We start from the raw sequence: 25,732 nt of genomic DNA, 5'->3' as shown, positions 1-25,732 counted from the left end.
GGGTCCTGGGTAGCTGGCGGGTGTCAGCCGACCCTGCGCTCTAGCTACCCCGGTGCTGGTCCAGCCGGAAGAGCTAAAATGGATTCTTGAGTTACAGGAATTACAATACCGTCAAAGCTATTTTCTTGTGTGTGTGTGTGTATGTGTGTGTTATTTTGCATGCATACTCATGTGCACATGTGCACAAATGTACACATGCCTATGGGTGCAGAGCAGGACACTGGGTGTTTGCCTCTAGCAGTTTTTGCCTTCTTGCCTTTACAGGGTTTCTCATCAAACAAGAAGTTCACCACTGGCTGGACTGGCTGACCAATAAGCTCTTGGGATTTGCATCTCTATGCTTAATGGTAGGATTACAGACAGGTGTGGTCATGCTCAGCCTTTGACATTTGTCAAAGCTGGTGCTTCAACTCATGTATTAATGTTTGCAAAGCATGTGCTCTTACCCACTGAGGCATACATGCACATCCCCATCTGTACACAGATATTTCCTAATGACATTTGGACAAAAATAAAACACTGTCCTTTCTGTGCATTCACTATTCTTTGCTGGAAAAATACAAAGAGAAAGGCAGAGAGATACAGGGAGAGAGAGACTAAATTGTTAAGTATAAAGCACTCAAGAGCATGCAAAACTAAAAGTCCAATAGTTCTTTCTGTAAATGATACAAGTTCTATTACCTTGTTCACGGTGTACAAAAACACAGAAAAGAAGTTATCAACCAGCATGGACTACAACACTGACCAGAAAGGTAAAATATCCGTGAAGGTACAGTAGTGGTACTTATACCCTGGTGGTAACCAAGAGCTGTCTTATTGGACTTAAGGCCCAATCAATAGGAGGGGTTCATATCTAGTACTGTAAACCTAGACAACTAACTACGATTGGTGAGGCCATGGACCTAGAGGTTAACCTACTATGGCTACCTTCTCAAACTATTATACTCTCTACCTGTCTTCTTTAACTTATCCTTATCCTTATAGGTTAGTGTACCTTTCACCACTCATCAAAGAAGCTTGTTTTTGCAGCAGACAGAAACCATGGCTGGTCAAAATACAGAGAGCCAATGACATATCTACAATACAATTCCAACATCTAAGGTCCACGGAACACCACAGAACAGGGAGATAAAAGACTGTAAAAGCCAGAGGACTAGGACCTTCCTATGTATTGACATGGAAGCTGAACCCAAGAAATCTCCATAATACGGTTACCTAAACAAGACAAAAATGAGAACACCAGCTTACATGCTGTACTGGCTGGCTTTGTGTGCCAACTTGACACAAGTTGAAGTTATCACAGACAAAGGAGACTCCCTTAAGGAAACGCCTCCATGAGGTCCAGCTGTAAGGCATTTTCTCAATTAGTGATCAAGGAGTAGGGCCCATTGTGGGTGGTGCCATCCTTGAACCAGAAGTCCTGGATGCTGTAAGAAAGCAAGCTGAGCAAGCCAGTAAGCAGCACCCCTCCATGACCTCTGCATCAGCTCCTACCTCCAAGTTCCTGCCCTGTGTGAGTTCCTGTCCTGACTTCCTTTGGTGATGAACAGCAATGCAGAAGAAGTGTAAGCTGAATAAACCCTTTCTTCCCCAACTTGTTTCTTAGTCATGATGTTTTCTGGAGGAATACAAACCCTGATGAAGACACATGCCAACATGGATAAGGGAACACTCACAAGGCCCGGCTCCCTAGATGAAGAGCTACAGGTAGTTAATGACTCCTAAGAGACGGACAATCAGTCCTCCCCATGGATAAGCCTGCTAATATTGGATATTGATTATCCAGTATCAAGTGGTCATCCCTACAAACACATTCATATGAGCAATAGTAGGTGTCCTTACAGGTTGTGTTTATATATTTATTTATTATATATGAAGTAACAATAATTAGTAAAAAGAAATCATGAATTTGAGATGAAGGTATATGGGAAGAACTGGAGGGAGAATGATATAATACGATAAACATGAATCTTAAAATCTAAAAATACTGAAGCAAAAATTATTCAGTTTACTATCACTTTATATTTCTACAATATTTAACTGAAATTTTAAGAGAATATGGCACAAATTCTAAAGGACACAAATGGTACTACTCATACTAGACATCTCAGGACTCACAGTAGTCTGGGAGGGGTGCTGCTATTAGTAAGTCCTCTGTTTTCCTTTCTTGTCCTTTGTAGCAGTGCTCCTTAAACATTTTTACTTAATGACCCATTTCTGCCAAAGAAATGTTTGGATGATCTGGCATATAGGTATATAAGACAGGTGAACCAATCAATTACAGATAATAACTCATAGAGATTATTTTCAAATAATATTTTGGTATACATATAAATCTGCATTAACTAAAGATGAAATCAAATCTGTATATTAAGGAGACGGATATACTTATTTTTATATAACAAATTATATCTCGGCTGAGTACTTTACACTTTAGGATATACAGCATCTTTAACATTTGTGATAGTTAATAGTGACTGTCAACTTGACAGGATCTAGAATTGCACAGAAGACAAGCTTCCAGGTATGCGTACAAGAAAACTGAGTTATTAAGGTAAGGAGAGCTATCTTAAATATGTCCATATTATTTCATGGGCTGGAATCTGGGTAGGATAAAAGAAAGCAAACAGAGTACCAGCATGCATAGCGCTATGCTTCCTTACTGTGGATACAGTGTAGCCAGTTGCCTCATGCTTGTTTTGCTATGCCTTCCTCTACTATGATAGAAAATAGATAGATGGCTGGATGGAGATGGACAGACAGACAAGATAGATCTTTATCTTTGAACTATAAGCCCCAAAATTCTTTCATCTTTAAGTTGCTTTTTTTATAGGTATTAGTTCAGCAATTAGATTAACTAGTGTAACAAATTTTCAAAATTGATTGATACTTCAATGTTATATTCATCAATACAAAGAATGCTACTTCACATAAGTAAATAGTACAAATGGCCACTGAGAAATTGTTGGAAGTTCTGTCCGAATCAAGTCAAAATTCATTCAGTTGTTTCTTTTATGCAAGTCAAGTTAGCAATTCAAACAGCAATTTTTCAGATCAGTCTAATACAATGCAATTTAAAGATACACTAAAATGAATACTTAGTACATGTTGAGTACTTATGGTAGGAAATTATTATTTTCACTTATCATAATTAAACCATTATGTTTCTATAAGAGTAACGAACTCTGTATATGTAGTTAAAAAAACAACCCACTGGAATCTGTACTATATAGTAGCCTCAAATCTATAGGCACTGATCAATGCCTCTCTGTGGCATGAAGGTATGGATAGCATGTACAGGGCAAAGGGCAAGGGGCAAAGGGCAAAGGCACGTTTTGTTCTCAGAAATAAGGCTGCAGTGAACTTACACAGCCTAACACAAGTAAGTGCCGCCATAAACACCTTCAATTTATTACAGGTTTAATTTCAGACTAAACCTTTTAAAACTGACAACACTTTCACAAGATCTACCTTCATGTGACTCTTTTGAGGTACCAGTCCAGTGTTGAAAAGTGTGCTTCATAGATTTGTCACTATGTGGCCTGACTAGCCTGTAACTCACTATATAAAACTGGCTCCCTTGGAAAACTCTGTAGTATTCTTTGAGAGTTCCTTCTTATCTTAACTTAAAAAAAAAAAAAAAGTCTTGAATTCTGTTTCTTCTGGATGTCTTTGTTCTGAGCAGTTGACTTGGATATCTTTCACCCTGGAGCATTTCATAAATAGCAGTTGAGCTTTCTATTTAAATGAGGAAAAGTAAAATGAACATTGAAAATCTGTGGCTGGTAGGAGGAGTTCAGTAGAACTGAGAGCATGGTTAAATTCACTGCTGCCCTTGGTGGGAGATAAATTAGTATCAGGGAACCTTCTGATGTCAATAACTGTACAATTTTTTTGGAGATTTTTATTTTTTAATTTTTTTCTTTTTTTGTGATTTTTTTAAAAAAAGATTTTATTTATTTATATATATGAGTACACTGTAGCTGTTTCCAGACACACCAGAAGACACACATCAGATCCCATTACAGATGGTTGGGAGACACCATATGGTTGTTGGGATTTGAACTCAGGACCTCCAGAAGAGCAGTCAGTGCTCTTAAAGGCTGAGCCATCTCCCCAGAACCCTTGTGATTACTTTTTTATCAGATATTTTCTTCATTTACATTTCAAATGCTAAGCCCTTTCCTAGTTTCCTCTCTGAAAGTCCCAAATACCCTCCCCTGCCCTGCTCCCCAACCCACCCATTCCTGCTTCCTGGCCCTGGCATTCCCCTGTACTGGGGCATATAATCTTCACAAGACCAAGGGCCTCTCCTCCCATTGATGGCTGACTAGGCCATCCTCTGCTACATATGCAACTAGAGGCACGAGCCTTGGGGGTACTGGTTAGTTCATTTGTTGTTCCTCCTATAGGGTTGCAGACCCCTTTAGCTCCTGGGTACTTTCTCTAGCTCCTTCATTTGGGGCCCTGTGTTCCATCCAAAAGATGACTGTGAGCATCTACTTCTGTATTTGCCAGGCATTGGCATAGCCTCACAAGAGACAGCTATGTCAGGGTCCTGACAGCAAAATCATGCTGGCATATGCAATAGTGTCTGGGTTTGGTGGTTGTTTGTGGGTAGGATCCTCAGGTGGGGCAGTTTCTGGATGGTCTTTCCTTCCTACTGTCTCAGATCTGAACTTTGTCTCTGTAACTACGTCCATGGGTATTTTGTTCCCCATTCTAAGAAGGAATGAAGTATCCACACTTTGGTCATCCTTCTTGAGTTGCATGTGGTTTGTGAATTGTAACTTGGGTATTCTAAGTTTCTGGGCTAATAGCCACTATCACTGAGTGCATATTATGTTTGTTCTTTTGTGATTGGGTTACCTCACTCAGGATCACATTTTCTAGTTCCATCCATTTGCCTAAGAATTTCATAAATTGTCTTTAATAGCTGAGTAGTACTCCATTGTATAAATGCACTGCATTTTCTGTATCCATTCCTATGTTGAGGGACATTTGGGTTCTTTCTAGCTCCCGGATTTTATGAGTAAGGCTGCTATGAACATAGTGGAGCATGTATCCTTATTACAAGTTGGAACATCTTCTGGGTATATGCCCAGGTGAGGTATTTCTAGATCTTTCTAGAGTAGTATGTCCAATTTTCTGAGGAACCACGAAACTGATTTCCAGAATGGTTGAACAAGCTTGCAATCCCACCAGCAATGGAGGAATGATCTCTTTCTCCACATCCTTGCCAGCATTTGCTGTCACCTGAATTTTTGATCTTAGCCATTCTGACTGGTGTGAGGTGGAATCTCAGGGTTGTTTTCATTTGCATTTCCCTGATGATTAAGGATGTTGAACATTTTTTCAGGTGCTTCTCAGCCATTCGGTATTCCTCAGGTGAGAATTCTTTGTTTAGCTCTGTACCCCATTTTTAAATAGGGTTACCTAATTTTCTGGAGTCCATCTCCTTGAGTTCTTTATATATATTGGATATTAGTCCCCTATCTGATTTAGCATTGGTAAAGATCCTTTCCCAATCTGTTGGTGGCCTTTCTGTCCTATTGACGGTGTCCTTTGCCTTACTGAAGCTTTGCAATTTTATAAGGTCCCATTTGTTGATTTTCAATCTCACAGCACAAGCCATTGCTGTTCTATTCAGGAATTTCCCCCTATGCCCTAGGCTTTTCCCCACTTTCTCCTCTATAAGTTTCAGTGTCTCTGGTTTTATATGGAGTTCCCTGATACACTTAGACTTGAGCTTTGAACAAGGAGATAAGAATGGATCAATTCCCATTCTTCTACATGATAAATGCCGGTTGTGCCAGCACCATGTGTTGAAATGCTGTCTTTTTCCCACTGGATGGTTTTAGCTCCCTTGTCAAAGAACAAGTGACCATAGGTATGTGGGTTCATTTCTGGGTCTTCAACTCTATTCCACTGATCTACCTGGCTGTGGCTGTATCAGTACCATGCATTTTTTAAAATCACAATTGCTCTGTAGTACAGCTTGAGGTCAGTCATAGTGATTCCACCAGAGGTTCTTTTATTGTTGAAAATAGTTTTTGCTATCCTATGTTTTTTGTTATTCCAGCTGATTTTGCAAATTGCCCTTTCTAACTCTGTAAAGAATTGAGTTGGGATTTTGATGGGGATTGCATTGAATCTGTAGATTGCTTTCAGCAAGACAGCCATTTTAACTATATTGATCCTGCCAATCCATGAGCATGGGAGATCTTTCCATCTTCTGAGAACTTTTCCGATTTCTTTCTTCAGAGACTTTAAGTTCTTATCATAGAGATCTTTCACTTCCTTAGAGTTACAGCAAGGTATTTTATATTATTTGTGACTACTGTAAAGAGTGTTGTTTCCCTAATTTCTTTTACAGCCTATTTATCCTCTGTGTAGAGAAAGGCCACTGATTTGTTTGAGTTAATTTTATATCCAGCTACTGCACTGAAGCTGTTTATCAGGTTTAGGAGTTCTCTGGTGGAATTTTTGGGGTCACTTATATATACTATCATATCATCTGCAAAAAGTAATATTTTGACTTCTTCCTTCCCAATTTGTATCCCCTTGATCTCCTTTTGTTGTCCAATTGCTCTGGCTAGGCCTTCAAGTATTATATTGAACAGGTAGGGAGAAAGTGGGCAGCCTTGTCTAGTCCCTGATTTTGGTGGAATTGCTTCAAGTTTCTCACCATTTACTTTGATGTTGGCTACTGGTTTGCTGTATATTGCTTTTATTATGTTTAGGTATGGGCCTTGAATTCCTGATCTTTCCAAGACTTTTATCATGAATGGGTGTTGGATTTTGTTAAATGCTTTCTCAGCATCTGAAGAGATGATCATGTGGTTTTTGTCTTTGAGTTTGTTTATATAGTGGATTATATTGATGGATTTCTGTGTATTAAATCATCCCTGCATCCTGGGGATGAAGCCTACTTGATCATGATGGATGATCATTTTGATGTGATCTTGGATTTGGTTTGCTAGAATTTTATTGAGTATTTTTGCATAAATATTCATAAGGGAAATTGATCTGAAGTTCTATTTGTCTTTGTTGGGTCTTTATGTGGTTTAGGTATCAGAGTAATTGTGGCTTCATAAAATGAATTGGGTAGAGTACGTCCTGTATCTATTTTGTGAAATAGTTTGAGGAGAATTGGAATTAGGTCTTCTTTGAAGGTCTTATAGAACTCTGCACTAAACTCATCTGGTCCTGGGCTTTTTTTTTTTTTTTTTGGGTTGGGAGACTATTAATGACTACTTCTATTTCTTTAGGGGATATGGGACTATTTAGTTCGTTAATCTGATCCTGATACCTGGTATGATGATGAAACATAAACAGAAGTCTAGGAAATTGTTGATTTCATCCAGGTTTTCCAGTATAGCCTTTTGTAGTAGGATCTAATGATGTTTTGGGTATCCTCAGGTTCTGTTGTTATGTCTCCCTTTTCATTTTTGATTTTGTTAATTAGGATACTGTCCCTGTGCCCTCTACTTAGTCTGGATAAGGGTTTAATCTATCTTGTTGATTTTCTCAAAAAAAAAAAAAAAACAGCTCCTGGTTTGATTATCTGTATCGTTCCTTTTGTTTCCACTTGGTTGATTTCAGCCCTGAGTTTGATTATTTCCTGTCATCTACTCCTCTTGGGCGAATTTGCTTCCCCTTGTTCTAGAGCTTTCAGGTGTGCTGTCAAGCTGCTAGTGTATGCTCTCTCTAGTTTTTTTTTTTGGCAGCACTCAGAGCTATGAGTTTTCCTCTTAGGACTGCTTTCATTGTGTCCTATAACTTTGGGTATGATGTGTCTTCATTTTCACTAAACTCTAAGTCTTTAATTTCTTTATTTATTCCTTGACCAAGGTATCATTGAGTAGAGTGTTGTTGGGCTTCCACATGTATGTGAGCTTTCTATTGTTTATGTTGTTATTGAAGATCAGCTTTAGTCCGTGGTGATCTGATAGGATGCATGGGATTATTTCAATATTTTTGTATCTGTTGAGGCCTGTTTTGTGACCAATTATGTGGTCAATTTTGGAGAAGGTACCATGAAGGTGCTGAGAAGAAGGTATTTCCTTTTGTTTTAGAATAAAATGTTCTATAGATATCTGTTAAATACATTTGGTTTATAACTTCTGTTAGTTTCACTGTGTCTCTGTTTAGTTTCTGTTTCCAGGATCTGTCCATTGATGAGAGTGGGGTGTTGAAGTCTCCCACTATTTTTGTGTGTTGTGCAATGTGTGCTTTGAACTTTACTAAAGTTTCTTTAATGAATGTAGTTGCCTAGATTTGGAGCACAGATGTTCAGAATTGAGAGTTCTTCTTGGTAAATTTTACCTTTGATGAGTATGAAGTGCCCCTCCTTGTCTTTTTTGATAACTTTGGGTTGGAAGTTGATTTTATTCAATATTAGAATGGCTATTCCAGCTTGTTTCTTCAGACCATTTGCTTGGAAAATTGTTTTCCAGCCTTTTACTGTGAGGTAGTGTCTGTCTTTGTCCCTGAGGTTGGTTTCTTGTATGTAGCAAAATGTTGCGTCCTGTTTACATAACCAGTCTTTTAGTCTATGACTTTGTATTGGGGAATTGAGTCCATTGATATTAAGAGATATTAACGAAAAGTAATTGTTGCTTCTTGTTATTTTTGTTGTTAGAGTTGGGACTCTGTTCTTGTGGCTATCTTCTTTTAGGTTTGTTGAAAGATTACTTTCTTGCTTTTTTCTAGGGTGTCATTTCCCTCCTTGTGTTGGAGTTTTCCCTTTACTATCCTTTAAAGGGCTGGATTCATGGAAAGACATTGTTTGAACTTGGTTTTGTCATCTATGGTATCTTTGGTTTCTTCATCTATGGTCATTGAGAGTTTTTCTGGGTATATTAGCCTGGGATGGCATTTGTGTTCTCTTAGGGTCTGTATAACATCTGTCCAGGATCTCTGGCCTTCATAGTCTCTGGTGAGAAGTCTGGTGTAATTCTAATAGGTCTGCCTTTATATGTTACTTGACCTTTTCCCTTACTGCTTTTAATATTCTATCTTTATTTAGTGCATTTGTTGTTCTGATTATTATGTGTCAGAAGGAATTTTTTCTGGTCAAGTCTATTTGGAATTCTGTAGGCTTCTTGTATGTTCATGGGCATCTCTTTCTTTAGGTTAGGGAAGTTTTCTTGTATAATTTTGTTGAAGATATTTACTGCCCCTTTAAGTTGGGAATCTTCACTCTCTTCTATACCTGTTTTCCTTAGGTTTGGTCTTCTCATTGTGTCCTAGATTTCCTGGATGTTTTAAGTTAAGATCTTTTTGCCTTTTGCATCTTTGATTGTTGAGTCCATGTTTTTTATGGAATCTTCTGGACCTGAGATTCTTTCTTTCATCTCTTGTATTCTGTTGGTGATGCTTGCATGTATGGCTCCAGTTCTCTTTGCTAAGATTTCTATCTCCAGAGTTGTCTCCCTTTGGGTTTTCTTTATTGTTTCTATTTCCAATTTTAGATCTTGGATGGTTTTGTTCAATTCCTTAACCTGTTTGGTTGTGTTTTCCTGTAACTCTTTAAGGGATTTTTGTGTTTCCTCTTTAAGGACTTCTACCTGTTTAGATGTATTCTACTGTATTTCTTTGAGTTATTAATGCCTTTCTTTTTTTTTTTATTACGTATTTTCCTCAATTACATTTCCAGTGCTATCCCAAAAGTCCCCCCATACCTTCCCCCCCACTTCCCAACCGACCCATTCCCATTTTTTGGCCCTGGCGTTCCCCTGTACTGGGGCATATAAAGTTTGCGTGTCCAATGGGCCTCTCTTTCTATTAATGCCTTTCTTAAAATCCTCTATCAGCACCAGATGTGGTGGAGCACGCCTTTAATCCCAGCACTCGGGAGGCAGAGGCAGGCCGATTTCTGAGTTTGAGGCCAGCCTGGTCTACAAAGTGAGTTCCAGGACAGCCAGAGCTACACAGAGAAACACTGTCTCGAAAAAACCACCCCCCCAAAAAAATCCTCTATTAACATCATATAATTTTTAATCCTAATTTTGCTTTTCCGGTGTGCTGGGGTATCCAGGACTTGCAGTAGTCTGATGATGCTGAGCGGTCTTAGTTTCTGTTAGTAAGATTCTTACCTTTGCCTTATGCCATATCATAATCTCTGGTTATGATATTCTAGCTCTCTCTGGCTGGAGCTTGTTCCTCCTGTGATTCTGTTAGCCTCTGTCTGCACTCCTGGAAGACCAGCTCTCTCCTGAGTCCCAGGAGTCAGAGCAGTCTCTACAGGCAAGGTATCCTCTGGCAGGTTAGGTGCACTGAGGTCTGAGGATCAGCTCTGCCTCTTGGCTGAGGACCCAAAGGGACCCTGTCCAAGAGCCTCGTTGCTTCTGAAGCCTACACGCTCTCCTGCGGGCTGATCTCTGAGAGATCCCAGATAGAAAATCAATAACTGTAATTCTTAATCCCCAGCTCGAGTTGCTTAGAGTTTGGTTGAATGGCATGCATACACAAAGTCACACTCAAATATAATTAAGTGCTACTAGGGATATATGGTGGTTTCTTGAGTCAGCTCTAAAAAATTATAAGCTAGTTGGGTTTAAACAATGGAAATTTACTTTGCTACCTGAAATCTCAAATCAAGACACCACCAGTAGGGATGTCTACTAGAAGTTGTAGGGTACAAATCTTCCTTGTCTCTTCCAGGTTCTGGTGGCTGTTCACATTCTTTGGCTTCACCAGCTGGAGGCTACATGAACTCGTTTCTTTTTTCTTCATTGCTGCTGCTTCTGCTGCTTCTTCTTCTTTCCTCCTCCTCCTTCCTCCTCTTTAGAACTTAGGTCTTCTACAAGAGCTGTATGCTCTTGCATTGAGCTACCTCTCCAGCTATGTTCTTTTTTTTTTTTAAGATTTGTTTATTTTATTTACAGGAGTACACTGTCACTGTCTTCAGACACACCAGAAGAGGTCATCAGATCTCATTACAGGTGGTTGTGAGCCACCATGTAGTTGCTGGGAATTGAACTCAGGACCTTTGGAAGAGCAGTTAGTGCTCTTAACTGCTGAGCCATCTGTCCAGCCCTATTCTATCTTCTATGTATCTCAAATTCCCCTCTATCTTTCTCTTATAAAGAAGTTTTTCATTAGATTTAGGATTCTTCTAGATAACAGAATGGTTTTGTCTCAATGACCATAACTTGATTATTATGTAAATATTCCTTTTGAAATTCCTTTTGAGGGTAATATTCAATTGTTATTCACTGTTTCCAGAGACTGGGAAGTAGACTCCTTATGGAAGGACTATCATACAATCCACCGTAGGAGGAAGTATGATTATAAAGGTCTCAATTTACATAAATACAAAATAGGGCTCACAGAAAAATGCCTTTTCCAATATCCCTCATAACTACACGTAAATTGACTTTTTTAGTGCTTATTATTTAACCTGAGGTGATCCAGGTTGTTGTTCATCACAGGATTAGCTCTAGGAACCCCCAAAGGGGAATTAGTTCATTAGACAAATATAGATAACTGATTAATGACAAAAAGTAGTGCCCATGTTTCTTTAATATTCCTTAAGTTAAAAGGGCTAAATCGGTGTGTCTTAAGAATAAAAGACATTACACAATCCTAATCCTCCCATCAAATAATCTTGATGATTGTGTTGTTTAATCTACTCTAATGTAAGAAACTGAAGGCCACAGACAGCAATATGACAATACCATATCTGGAGTCTACTGGATATTCTCAATTGGAGCTTTGACAACAAATATAACTGAGATAATCTCATAGCTAAATGAATGTTCTCTAGCAGAAAACAAACAAAACTCTCCACTAGTCTAACTAAACATTTAGGAATTATTTGAAGTACAGTTGATAACAAGGCTTAATTCCAAAAATTTGACAAAAAGATTTATACAAACCTTGGCTGCAGGGAGCTTTCAAGGAACATTTTCTTTTTCTGAAATTCTGGTCTTTTCTGTGTTCTTGGATATTACAAGGACTGTGAGTTTCAGAGTCCATGTTTTTCTTTTTCTCCTCACAACTTTTAAAAGTTCTTTCTGCTTCACTGTCATTATGAGTTAATTCCACATCTGAAACACAAGCAGATTATAGACTTAGTTCCTTTTACTGGTTATACGACAAGAAAAAAAAAATTCCGTTCTTCCAGAGTTTCAGTTTCAAGAAGAACTGCTTATTAGGAGCCCTTCAAACGTTTCTACAGAGCAAACTGAGTGTGCTGGTTGCAGTGCTAATGGAGATAACACTAGCTGAAATCCATGGAGCTCCTAATTTTCTGTTATGAAAACGACATTAAGGTTTGAATACTAAATTAGTGGCTTGTTAAAGAGATATAAACTGGGCAGTGGTGGTGCACTCCTTTAATCCCAGCACTTGGGAGGCAGAGACAGGTAGATTTCTGAGTTTCCTAGTCTACAGAGTGAGTTCTAGGACAGTCAGGGCAACACAGAGAAACCCTGTCTTGAAAAAAATGAAAAACAAACAAGCAAACAAAAAATTCAAGAGAGATATAAAAATCGGTGGACAGATTGTTCATTAGCTTTCACTGGTATCAGTTTAGCAACCCTCTTTGATAATAACAGTTTGACTTTCAAAGCAAATAATAGAGATGTCTGGCTAGCCCAGATGGTAGGGCCTAGGCCTCTTAACTGCAAATCAAGCACAAATACCTTCTGAGCTTATCAGCTTCCCAAATCATGACTCAGGTGATGCCCTCATGCTTTTCAGCTGGGCTAAAGGGTAAATAGAATTCAGCTGTAAATTTAAACAGAGGGAGATCTATAAGAAATGTACGTATTGAGAAATATTGATACCTGATTTACGAACAATTTCCTTCTCCTTTCCTTGGTTAAGTTGTGAGGAATTGGCCAATTCTTTATTTATGTCAGTGGAATAAAAATCTGTATTATTTATGGGCTCATTTCCTGGAAGGTCTTCTCTCCTCGTTTCAGCTTTAGTTATTTCTATTACTTGAGAATGAGCAACTGTTGGTAAAGGGCTAGTTGAAGAACTTGTGTTTGGGCCTTTCTTGGTATAATTCTTGTCAGTGTCTTGCTTCTTTTCCACACTATGTATACCAGCCTGATTTACTAAAGGACTTGAGTCTCTGTGGGCTAGGGAATCCTGCAATCCTTTTAATAGCTCCACTTCAACGGTCAATGGTGAAACTTTCTGTGTTGAAGGTGGTCTTGTACAAGATGTAGAACTTTGCTCAGTTTTGGCATATGAGTTATCAAAAGAAATTTCATGAAAACAGTTTTTATAATCTGGAGTATGTTGTACAGAAATTAAATTTGAATCACAAAAATTAACAGCTTCCTCTTGTGGGTGTGTAGTTAGGGAATGAACTTTTAGGTCATTTTCTTGTGAAAAATAGTTTTCAGAAGATAGACACTGTTGAGAATCTACTTCTTGACCTGTCATTATCTCTTCGTGATGATCGTGGCTCATGCCCTCCTTTGGAGAGGCTATGGACTTGTCCAAGGTGTGGCAATCACTATCACTGTCAGCAGAGCGTCCCTTTATGAAGGAGAAGAAAGAATCTTCCCATTTATTAATGGCTTTAACTTTTTCATTTGAGCTATTGTTTCCAAGGGACTTATATGGGCTATTATACTGCTCTTGGTTAGTGTGAGGTTGTTGATCTGTAGTTACAGGTAATAATTTTATTTCTTTATATGATGGAAGTTCAGAGACAGAAGCAGCTTCAGTTTGATCAATGGACTCTAATTCCTGACCATCTGATGAATCCAGGACATGGGTATCTGACGTTTTGGAAACCAAACAAGCCTCATTATAACCTATACCATTTTCCAAGCTTGACAGAGTTGTGGTAGAAAGTTCAAATGACTCTTCTGGAAGGTCACTGAGAGTCTGGACAGCATGCTGTTGCTGAGTGAGTAATTTACTCGTTCTCCTGAAAGAAGAAGTACCTATTTTCTGACTTAAATTGCAGTCTCTATCATCTACTTGAGTCTTTTTTTGTTGTCTATTTCTTTGTCCTTTTCTTTTAGACACATTAGTTCGGCTATTTTTCACACTGTTTAGATTGGACTTGCCAAATGTTGTAGTATTGTAATCTTTCTGGCAATGTTCACATACATACTCTTCACTCATAAGTAAATTGTTGCTTCCTTTATTGATTTCTAAATGTCCTGGTTCTTGTCTATTAAAATTTTCATCACAAATAAACTCAGTATAATTATTAGAACTTAATTTTGGTTTCTATAAAAGAAAGCAGAACAAACAAAAACCATGGTTAGCTTTAATTCCAGCTGCAGATCTATGAATCTGCATGAGATCTACATAAGACACTGTAAAGAGATCATTGCCAAAGCATTTTCAAGATATTATCCTCTTCCAACTATCACATAGCAAGGACTAGAATTAAGGAAGTCTTTTCCCTTGCCATCTAGAAGAAAGATTATATTCCCTAGTACAGGGGAAGGCCAGGGCCAGGAAGCGGGAATGGGTGGGTTGGGGAGCAGGTCGGGGGAGGGTATAGGGGACTTTTGGGATAGCATTTGAAATTGTAAAAGAAGAAAATATCTAATAAAAAATTGTAAAAAAAAAAAAGAAAGAAAAAAGGGTTAAATTATATCTACTGCAGGATAAAAATATCATTGAGTGAAAGGAAAAAAAGAAAGAAATGTAAATAGGGCAGTGGAGGGTAGGATTTAAAAATTCAAGAAGATGACTTCTACAATGGAGTCTCTGGAAACCTGACTGTGAGATATTAAGAGTAAACAAGAACATTGCTTCTGACTGGCCATGCATCTTAACACCAGGTGAAGAGTGAACACCCACACCATCAAATATATACCAGCCCCTAGAAAGAGCAACAGAAAGGAAATGGCTTATAGTACACCCCGCTAGAATATTCACTTACTTAAGTACTTCTCACACTAAGAGGTTGGAACCTTCTGCTATCTCATGCAATTATTCAAAGTGCCTTAAACCAAAGGTAAAGTCACTTACCTGACTAGGTTTCACAGTCTTTCTTTCCCTCTGGTAACCTATAAAAAACAGCAGGTACAGACCTACAAAAGCATTCATGACTAAATACAGTTATACCTTGTTCTGAAACATATCTTCTACATGTGCTGGGTCAGTACTATTCCTTTGAGCTGCAAACAAAAGGAGAAAAATAAGAGAAACAGTTTCCAGTAAATATACTCTAGATCTCTAAACCTGAAAGTTTTTTGGCATGAAAAAAAGAAAAACACAAAGAACCTGGAGGGTGTGGCCAGCAGGTTTGTACTCAGGCTTGGTGACTTGAATTCAAGCCCTGGATCCCACAGTGGGCAGGACTATTCCCCAGAGCCAGAGCTGTCCTCTGCCTTCCACATATCCACCTAGCCCACACCTGGGTTCACACACATGAACACACACACACACACACACTAAAAATAAATAAGAATTTAAAAATAGAGGGAATATGTGAAATCATGAAAATGTTTTAAATTACAACATGACTATATAGTTTCCAATATTTATTATAAGCTTCAGGGAGGAGTGTTGACCTAGCATATAAACAGGCTTTCATTTGATCCCTAGCATTTCAAAACAAAAATTAAAACAAAGCCCACTTCAACTGAAATTTAAAAATGTCTTCTAGAAGTATATATATATATATATATATGTGTGTGTGTGTGTGTGTGTGTGTGTGTGTGTGTGTGTGTATATATATGTATATATATTTCTTAAGACAAAATTCACATTATATTGGGAAATAGGATGCTAATGAATGACAGAATTCAAATGTTCAGGCTTCAGAAATAGTCAAATCACCTGCTAAAGCATAATAAATTGATAAATTCTCTCACAAAGAAAGAACAAAGGCCAAGTACTAAGGAGAAAGATTAAGAATTCCTTTGCATGAAGGAAATTTCTTCATGCATAGGCAAAATTCTTATGTCATTTTGTTAGAGAACCAGGAATTATATTAGAGGAGGGGCATTAGTGACCAATGCTTCATGATTTGGAGAAAAAATTCTGGAGAAAACACTTCCAGGAAAAAAAAGTCTCATTACAAAATTAGTAAGTCAAGCAATTATGCACACCATCAAAGCAAATGTCATAGTTTATAAACTTTTGTTTCTAGCTGAACATTTTATTTGCAATTTTATATGCCTTGAAATAAGACTGGTTTAATCATCTGCTTCAATATACTTTTATCAACAAGTTATTGTTTGTCTCTTCTAATGTGATTAGGTTTCTGAGAGTGAGCTCTGCTCTAAAGAACTTGACTTGCTGCTCTGTGGCCGCTGGGAATGAGTGAAAGCAGCACCAGGTCATATGTCTGTAGTCCCAGCTACTGAGGAGCCTGGGCCAAGACGATGGCTTGAACTCAAGGGCTCAAGATAAAGCTAAGCAATATAACTCACACTTTAGAAATTCAGTGATGTTTTCTTTTTATTATAAAAATGAGACATTTTGGTCTAGGTCTCAGTACACAGTCAATAGCACTTAGTTACATGTCCTGCATGTAATCCATTTTTGATCCTTTTTTTTTTCTCTTTTGTTTTTTTGAGACAGGGTTTCTCTGTGTAATCCTGGCTATTCTGGAACTCACTCTGTAGACAAGGCTGGCCTCGAACTCAGAAACCAATTGCCTCTGCCTCCCAAGTGCTGGGATTAAAGGTGTGTACCACCACTGCCCAGCCCTTTGATCCATTTTTTAAAATGGAAAAAAAAATTTTAATTAAAATTGTAGACATAAAATTCTGGAGGGGAGATCTTCTTGGAGATGGGGGAGAAGGAATGGGATAAGGAACTCTTGGAGGATGGACTAGGAGGAGGACAATGACTGGACTGTAGAAAAATATTGAGGAATGATAATAATAGTTTAAAAAAGAAAAAGCTCATAAAATAAAAGGTTACATACAATATAATAAAATCTATCTATAAAGAAGAATCAGTCTCATGACCAAGAATCAGAATGCTATATTTAGCCCCTTATATACACTCAACATTAATCACAAAAACTGCCTTATATTAAATACAATCCAGTTGGGAAGGAAGTATACTTTCATTATTATGGGAAACAATTTATATCAAGAGTAGAGCTTCCCTAGCAGAGCTATCAAGAGGCTCCTGATAACAATCACTAGCCATGATGTTTGTATATCATGTTTTGAAGAAGCCTGGGTACTCCCTTTTTAATTTAGTCGCATGGGATCTAATCATTTCCTTATTACATTCTTCACTATAACTGTTTGCTACTCATTTATTTTAAATTCATTTTGTATTATTAGGTGTTATGCATGCAACTGGTACATAAAATATACTAAGCCATGAGTGAAAGAATAAATGAAAGAGAGGGAGGGAAAAAAGAAAAAAAGGGAGAGAAGGAGGAAGACAGGAATGAAGGGAGTAAGTTTCTGCAGAAAGCGGACTCTTTCAAGGAGTGATGCTGGTGGGCAGTGTTTAGCGCTCTAACACATGTCTGATGGGCAGCATTCTAAAGTGAGGCTACAGATCCCTGCTGCCTGGATCATTGAAACTGCTTTTACGTCTAATCTCCAAAGCCTGGATTCTCAGCGTTTCTTTTTATTATTGTGCTATTCTGGCAAAAATCCCTCCATTTTTAGCCTTAAAATAATTGTTGACCACAAAAGAATTGTTACAGAAGAACCCTTATTCTATCACGAAACTGATATAACAGGAGTAGTTGCCTTTCTTTCTCCAGGGAGAGGCAGAGCTTTAGCAGAGATTAGATTTTCACTGCCAGTTTAAGCTTCCTTTGGATAAGAGGGAAAAGAACTGTACTAGAAGGATTCTCAGATTAATTTTCCTGTGTACAAAGAGAAATTATGAAAAGATAAGCTTTAGTTATTAAAGGTAATAATACTCAAGGCCTCTGAAAGAATTATCTCTTGGAAATTCTTAAATTAAAATTTCACATATGTGAGATCTAAGCAGATCTTGTCTCTGCCTCCTAAGTGTTGGGATTAAAGGTGTGCACCACTATACCTGGCCTACAGAAGGATTCTTAACTATTTACAATGCTGGAGGAAAAGCAGGATCTTTCTTTTTATTTTAGGGTCCTTTTCTTATGTACAATTGCAAACAAGCAGCGAGCTTTAATAAAAGAGTGGAACAAAGGCATCACTGAATGTACTTTTTCAAAAGTTGTAGGAGAAATGAATTCAGTTTCCACAATTCTAAGTTCAAGTTCTACAATTCTATCAACATGACCAACTGTAACAGAGACTTCACTCTTACCTGATAGGTGACATTTTTTTTGTTGAGGAATATATTTCATAAGAAGATTCTCCATAAATGAATCTTTGGCCTCATCTAAAGCACATGTCCCATGGTCACTTCTAAATAATGGATCAGCTCCACTCATAAGAAGTAGTTCTGCCACCTAGCAAAATATTGTTAATATAAAGAATCCAGACAAAGGTATGTTATTATAAATGTGGGCTAGCACATAACTTTAAACACCACCAAACATTCAGTTCAACAATACTGGGTTATCTATAGAATCTCTGCCCAATAAGTATCATTAGTAACTGGTACTGAGTCATAATTTGTTTAAATAGAAACTCTTATTCTTACAAAGAACTAAAAAGAAACAGGAAGAAGGGAGAAAAGAGAAGAAAAAAAGAAGATGGGTGAAGCACTGACATGTTGGCTGTGTGGGAATGCTACTTTTCCTTTGTCTTTCTCCTCAAGGCCTACAACTTTGGTCTCATCATGAGACAAACAGCAATAATGATTCCCCAGAATTGGGGGTCAAGAAGGAATGCCAGCTAAATAATAAAGGTTTTTCTTTTGTATTAAAAAACATATTGAAAAAGATAACACAGTGATAATTACCAAATTTTTGACTAGACCAAATCCAATTAATTGTACACTTCTTATGATTCAATTTTAGCGCATATCAATTATATGTCAATGAATAGATTTTAAAAATGAATCCCATTAGTCCTTTCTTCACAGATAATTTCCCCTGATATTTTACTTCAAAAACTTTCAATCTTGCAAAACACTGAAACAAGAATGCATTGAAAGCCTGGCATGTTGGCACACACCTTTAATCCCAGCATTCAGGAGGTAGAGGCAGATCTATGAGTTTGAGGCTAACCTGGTCTAAATAATGAGTTCCAGGACAATCAGGGCTACGTAAAAATACACACTGTGTCAAAAACAAACAAGAATACAACAGACACTTATATCTTTTTTTGATCAAAAATGGACATTTCTCCTACTTTATTCACACACACACACACACTCCACAGGTGTCTGTATAAATATAGGTATGTATGTAAGTATAAGTACAACCAGAAATGAGTAGCTTTTAAAATAAGTGGTTGTAAACACAGTGACCTTTCACCTCTAAGTACTTAAGGGTGCTCTTCTAAGACCCCTCACACGACCATGATTATAGTGTTATACTATAGCTTAGACAGTAACCAACCATATATAACTAGTACCATTCATCTAGTATCTAGTGCATAGTCACGTGTTCCAAACTGTCCCAAAACACATGTTCCAATCGTGGCTCACATACCTCTTTTTAAGTACTCACTTTTTGTAATGATTACACAATTTTTTTCTTACAGATATCCTGATAAGTCCATCTTAAAGTGATGCACTTAGCATCTTAGAGTTTGTGAAAACAACTATTTATTTTTCTATGATTTCTTAAACTAGAAGTTAGCTTAGATGGTGATTTGAGGTATGTTATCTATAGCTAATATTTTGTTTCATATTTTTATCTTAAGCTGTGAAGGCAGAAGGGTGCATGGTACCTGTAGTTATTAAAAAACGAATTCAATTAAAATAAAAGAAAAATCTAAGTCCTGGAAGTTAATTTACAAAGAAATAAAGACCAACAGTAACAGTCTGCTCAGCTTGCACAAAGACATGGTTTCAGTTGATCTGAAATAATGGTGCACTGAGACTCACATCAATGTTCTAAGAGGCAAAGATGATGGCAGCAACAGCACTGCTGACAGTCCCTGGAGACAGAGACTACCACAGTCCAGTAACGTTCCCGGCACTAGACACTTTCACTAACCCCAAGATTCTGCTAATATTTACTCATTACTACTACTGTAATCATCTGAAGACTTTATTTCAAGTGGGCTGTTTTGACTTCATTTTGCTCTTAGACAGTTCTCAGTCCACTACTCTCAACAGACCCATTTGCCTTGGCAACACATCTGAGCTTTTCATGGTCTTGACCATGGTCCAGATGTATTCACCAAAAGTAACAGGCACATTATGTCTAAAATAACTGCAATGCTCTGCCAGGAATGAATGTTTCAAGGTTACTCTGACCCTCATCTAAGTTTGATGCAAATGATGGTCTTTGTGGGTTCTTCTTTAAAAACTCTGCACACCCCTGAGCACGGACACCAAAAAACTCTTCAGAGACACAAGCTTGCTCTTGGTCTGGCCATAAATAAATAGAACTTAAACCTTTTAATTAGCTTAATCAGCATGGGTGTCAACAAATATCTCTTGTGGGTCATTACAGTAAAAAAAAAAATAAAGAGGTAATGTGTAGGAGAAAAACAAATCCTTTAAAAATTACTAAGAATCATCAATGTGACAAGTCTTTCTTAAAATTACTTTTACAATGGCATCTTAGGGTTTCCACTGCTGTGAAGAGACACCATGACCAAGGCAGCTTTTATAAAGGATATTTAATTGGGGCTGGCTTACACTTTCAGAGGTTCAGTCTGATATCATTATGGCAGGAAGCATGGCCAGTACGCAGGCAGACATGATGTGGGAGGAACTGAGAATTCTACATATTGATCCAATTGCAGCCAGGAAAGGACTGTCTCCCAGGAAACTAGGAAGAGGGTCTCAAAACTCACTCCCACAGTACCACACTTCCTCTAACAAGACTATTCCTTCTCCAATATGGCCTCACCTCCTAATAGTGCCACTTCCCATGGGCTAAGCATATTCAAACCACCACAAATGGAGAGTTAATGATATCAACAAACACAAAGCAACAGTAGTTTGAAGTTTACATATAAGCCAGTCACAGGAAGAAGCCAAAGAATTTATAACTGATTCTTCATACATTCAGATTAAAAACTCCAGATAGGAACTTTAAATGGTGGCAAATTAAGAAAACTTTCCCTGAATGTTCTTACTATTTAAAATCTACATTTAGATTGTCTGTTCAATAACTGCTGCTACCAAAAAAAAAAAAAAATCACCTCAAAATTCAGTGGCTTAGGATAACAATGTAAACTTACAATCGCAGAGTCTCTAAATCAAGAATTTGAGAATGGCCTGGGTAGCCGGGTTGTTAGCTGAATGCATAGTCATAGAAACCTTTTCTAAACTGTGTGGGTAACCTGTTTATAGGCAGGAGCAACAATCACTGCCACATGGGCTGCTCCTGACAGCTGCTCGAGTGTCTGTAGAAGAGAAGAGTTAGCCTTCTCTAGTCAGTGAGTCAAGAGAGAATCATAAGAAGCTCCAGTATCTTTTAACATAATCATAGAAACCACACACTGCTATTACTGCCATGTCTTGTGTGCTAGAAGCAAGTCATCAAAAATAATAACTAATAATGGTAATCTTTGGATGGGAACTGGGAATCTTTTGAGGGAGTATTAAAGAATTTGTGGACTGATCTTAAAACTGACCTATGGATTTTCACCATCTGACATTCTACTTTGGAACACTGATGGCAGTTTTACTCATAAAAGCCAAGACCACAATTCAGGTGACCTTGGAGCGGAATATTACTCAGGAATAAAGAGATATCAACTACTTAACAAAATACAACATGGATGAATGTTAAAAAGCATTATCTTATGTTTTAAAGGGGGAACATAAAAGAAAATATACTGTCTGATGTCTGGAAAAAGTTAGAACTAAATAATAGTAATCAGATAAACAGTTGTGAAGGGCTTGGTTGGGAGAAAGGAGATTGGCAGCCATCTTTGAAAAAAAGGTGAAGGACAGGGACTGTCATAGTGTCACCATTAAACTATATCCCATGTGGAATTCTCTTTCCTCAGTTTTCTACAAATGGTGTATATTATCAAAATAAGCAAAACTCTATAAATTCTCCTTAAGTACGATGAATAAATATGCCTGACTCCTGTAAGCCTCTTTCTGGTATTCTAAAAAAATACAAAGAAAAGATTGTGCCACAGTCAGTTGATTAAACCCCTTTCTTACCCTATAAGTTTTTAACTTGAAATAACTTTTCATACCTAAAATAAACAGGTAGCTTCAGAGAGTGGGGGTGTATTAACACTAGAAGAAGGTGGAGGAGGAGGAGGAGAAGGAGGAGGAAGAGGAGGACAAGAAGGGCAAAAAACAAGAAGCAGGAGGATGAGAAACAGACATCTTCAGCAACATTTTAATCCTCTAATATAGTGCCTGGAGTTTCTGAGATAAACCATGAATACTGGAGTCATTATCTTGCTTAATATTTTCACTGACTTGAATGAAATTTTTGGTATTTGGCTTTAAACAGTGGTATAACCACACAGGTGACTATGATTAACTCTAGGATTCTCCTGGCCTGTGATGATTTTGGATGTTCCACTAGAGTCCACGAAGCTATATTGGCTTTCTAGTAAACTGGACATCATTGTGTAACACGTTATCGAAAAAAAATTCTTTGAAAACCTTTGAATCATTGCTTGAGAAGAGCTTTAAAGGAATACACAGTGAAAACATACTACATAACAAAAAATGTTCTGTATGGTTTATATAAATAGTATGCTAAAATGGCGTGTTTCTCTAATCTAAGCTATTCAGTAGGCTGAGGTAGGAAGATCCCTTGAGTTCAAGGCCAGTCTGAACAATAATATCAAGACTGAATTTCAAACCAACAAGTAAAATATAACACCAAAAAAAGTACAAAATGGCTTTCACCATATTGGTCATAATGATAAGTATCACAAGGTAAATTTTAATAAAATTCAGGGTGTTCATTAGTAAAGGAACTGAAACTGAAACTTGCTTTCCTATTGTGTGGTAACAGGGGTTGTCTCCATTTACAAGTACTGTGTATACTCTATAGACAAAAGCAGTAGTACCTTGTAATGTCTGTTCATCACCGCATCATGCAGGGGAGTAATCTGGTACTTTCCTTTGACATTCACATCTGCTCCACCCTTTAATAGTTCACTTACTGCTTGATAGTATCCTCCTACACTAGCTTCATGAAGTGCTGTCCACCCTATTATACAAGAAAGACATTTTGTATTTTATATCTTAATAATATTTCAAGCCTTCTCTTTTAAAAAAGCAAAACAATTCTAGGAGCCAGAGAGTTAACTCAGTGATCAAGAGCACATACTATTCTTGCAGAAGACTTGGACACTGGGCAGCTCATAACTACCTATAACTCTAGCTCTTAGGAGCCCAATGCCCTCATCTGGTTTTTATGGGCACTTAACACTTACATGCACATAACCTTTGCACAGACATATACACACATACACATATGCAATTAAAACTAATATGTATTTTAAAACATTCTAATTTTAAACAGTTTCTTTAATAGTCTAACATAAAGTCATATAACATCTCTATAGAGTATTTTATATTATTTAGTGGATTCAAGGATGGTTGGGAAGGTAGCTGAATTTATATTGTGTGTCTGGCATGCACAATGACCTGGATTCAAGCTCTGACACTACATAAGGCCAGACATGGTTGTGGATGCCTGTAGTCTCTGAATATGGGAGGTAAGAACAAAAGAATATAAAGTTTCAAAGTCATCCTCTGATACATAATGATCTTGATGCCCCAGCATCGGGGGATGCTAGAAGGGTGAGGCAGGAGTGGGTGAAGGAGCACCCTCACAGAGTGAGGGGAGGGGAGAGGGGATAGAAGGGGGAGGGGGATGGTTTGGGCGACTTTGTGGAGCTGTAAATGGGAAGGAGATTATCATTTGAAATGTGAATGAATAAAATGATTAATAAAAAAATAAATAAAAACTAAATTAATTTAAAAAAGCAAACCCTAAGAGGTACCTTGCCTGGGTATAAAACCGTAATTCAGGTTTCAAGGAATACACTAATAACCAACAAACCCTTCATCCTTGTTGCCAGGAATAGTATATCCACCCAGATCAAAATAATGACCCAACAGAACAGATCAGCTTTTATACTGTTTTTAATTAATTAATTAATTAATTTTATACTCCAGATCTTATCACCCCCTCCACTCTCCAACTGTTCCACATCCCATACCTCATCCCCACACTCGTTTCCACAAGGATGTCCCCATCCCCCTTGCCCCCACCCCACCTGATCTCTAAACTCCCTGGGGCCTCCAGTCTCTTGAGGGTTAGTGACATGCACCTTTCCTATGCTGTTGTAACTGCCATATCCAGAAGCACCAACAATCAAACTGCATATGAGATCTACATTCTTAAACACAATGTAGGTAATCCCATTTTTAGCTGTAAGGTATCCTAAACTGATTTCTATAGTATTGTGCCAATAGTTCTTGTTTCATAAGCATAAAAATAATTGGATCAACTTGCTAAAATACATTTGTCTATGTTAACACACACACAAGTGGGGGGCAGGCAGGCAGACAGACAGAGACAGGTTGCATTTTAAAACAAGTATTGTAGGTAATTTCTGATAAAATGACTTGCTGACTACCCTTGTGGAAACACTGCTCTCTCTGACTGAAGAATATGATAGCAAGGAATAAAAATTGAGGTAGGATGCAAAGTAGAAAGGAAAACTTAGTAAGAATTCAAAAAGCCTGGAAAATAAAATAAGGGTAAGTAATTCATGAGGTCACGGAAGTGCTTGGGGCAGTGAGGTAATTGGCTGAAGACACGGAAGGGACAACCAGCAAGGATGGCATTGGCACAAGAAAACAGACAATAAAATAAATTAAGGCATAATGGGGAAATCCATAAAGTCAAACCTGACTGCATCAAGAGCTATGCCTTAATTCAAGACACAGTAAGTATTGAAGAAAGAATGATAAATCTCTTAAAATCAAGAGAGTAAATGCTCTTGCAAGCAGATGAGTAAGGTTTACAGAATCCTGGTTATTAATCTTAAGATTAAGGACTAGAGAGAGAGTTCTGCAGGTAAAGCTGCTTGCTGCTAAAGTTGTTGACCCAAGTTCAATCCTGGGCTCTCACACAGTCAGAGAAAACAGACATCCACAATTTTTCCTATGATGTTTACATATTTTGCTGCTACAAGTGTGCACATGCGTGATTTTATGTGCATATGTGCCCACACTCATGCATACATACACTGAATCAATAAATAAATCTAATAAAAATTTTTAAAATCTCGTTAAACTATCACTACATTGCAAGCCCAGGCCTTCTTATTTTGAGTACTGGAGGAGCACCTTCTTGACCATGGGTGTGGGACAATGGGCTATGCACAGACAGCCTGATTTCCAGTCGAGTTGAGGTTTGAACTCCGATAAACCCTGGTGGTGGTAATTCCCACCTACGTGGGACGGTAGGCGTTCTCTCATGTCTCCTGGACCCCTGGCTGCTGTCAAAGTTATCGACTCCATAGTCCCAACAAGAGAGGCATGTGACTAGTAGTCCCAAGCTTCTGACCTTCAGGCTAGATTCTTCTCCAGTTACCTAGCAATAACAGGATAAGCCCACTATTAGAGGGGCTGCTTGGCCCCTCCTCACTCTCTTAAGCTTTTACTTTCCTTACTCTCCCTCTTACTCTCTCTCCTCGTCCTCTCTTAAGCTCTCTCTAAGCTTTTACCTTTCTTTTTCTCTTTTTCTCTTTCTCTCTCTCCTTTT

The 25,732-nt window shown here is 37.9% G+C and overlaps 1 protein-coding gene across 5 annotated transcripts in view; it reads right to left on the bottom strand.

The window, feature by feature from the left end:
• Ankrd31 (ankyrin repeat domain 31) overlaps positions 1-25,732 on the bottom strand; it is a 140,001-nt gene that overhangs the window by 57,657 nt on the left and 56,612 nt on the right. For all 5 annotated transcript variants that reach the window (XM_021180848.2, XM_021180849.2, XM_021180850.2 and 2 more), the window contains 5 exons: positions 23,019-23,161; positions 18,211-18,355; positions 15,058-15,110; positions 12,798-14,208; positions 11,886-12,056 (listed from right to left, as the gene is read on the bottom strand). In XM_021180848.2, coding sequence (XP_021036507.1) covers positions 11,886-12,056; positions 12,798-14,208; positions 15,058-15,110; positions 18,211-18,355; positions 23,019-23,161 — 1,923 coding nt within the window. The remainder of the gene's footprint in view (positions 1-11,885; positions 12,057-12,797; positions 14,209-15,057; positions 15,111-18,210; positions 18,356-23,018; positions 23,162-25,732) is intronic.

The sequence above is a fragment of the Mus caroli genome, chromosome 13, assembly GCF_900094665.2.
Source record: "Mus caroli chromosome 13, CAROLI_EIJ_v1.1, whole genome shotgun sequence".
Taxonomy (NCBI): domain Eukaryota; kingdom Metazoa; phylum Chordata; class Mammalia; order Rodentia; family Muridae; genus Mus; species Mus caroli.
This window is presented reverse-complemented; position numbering and strand designations above follow the sequence as displayed.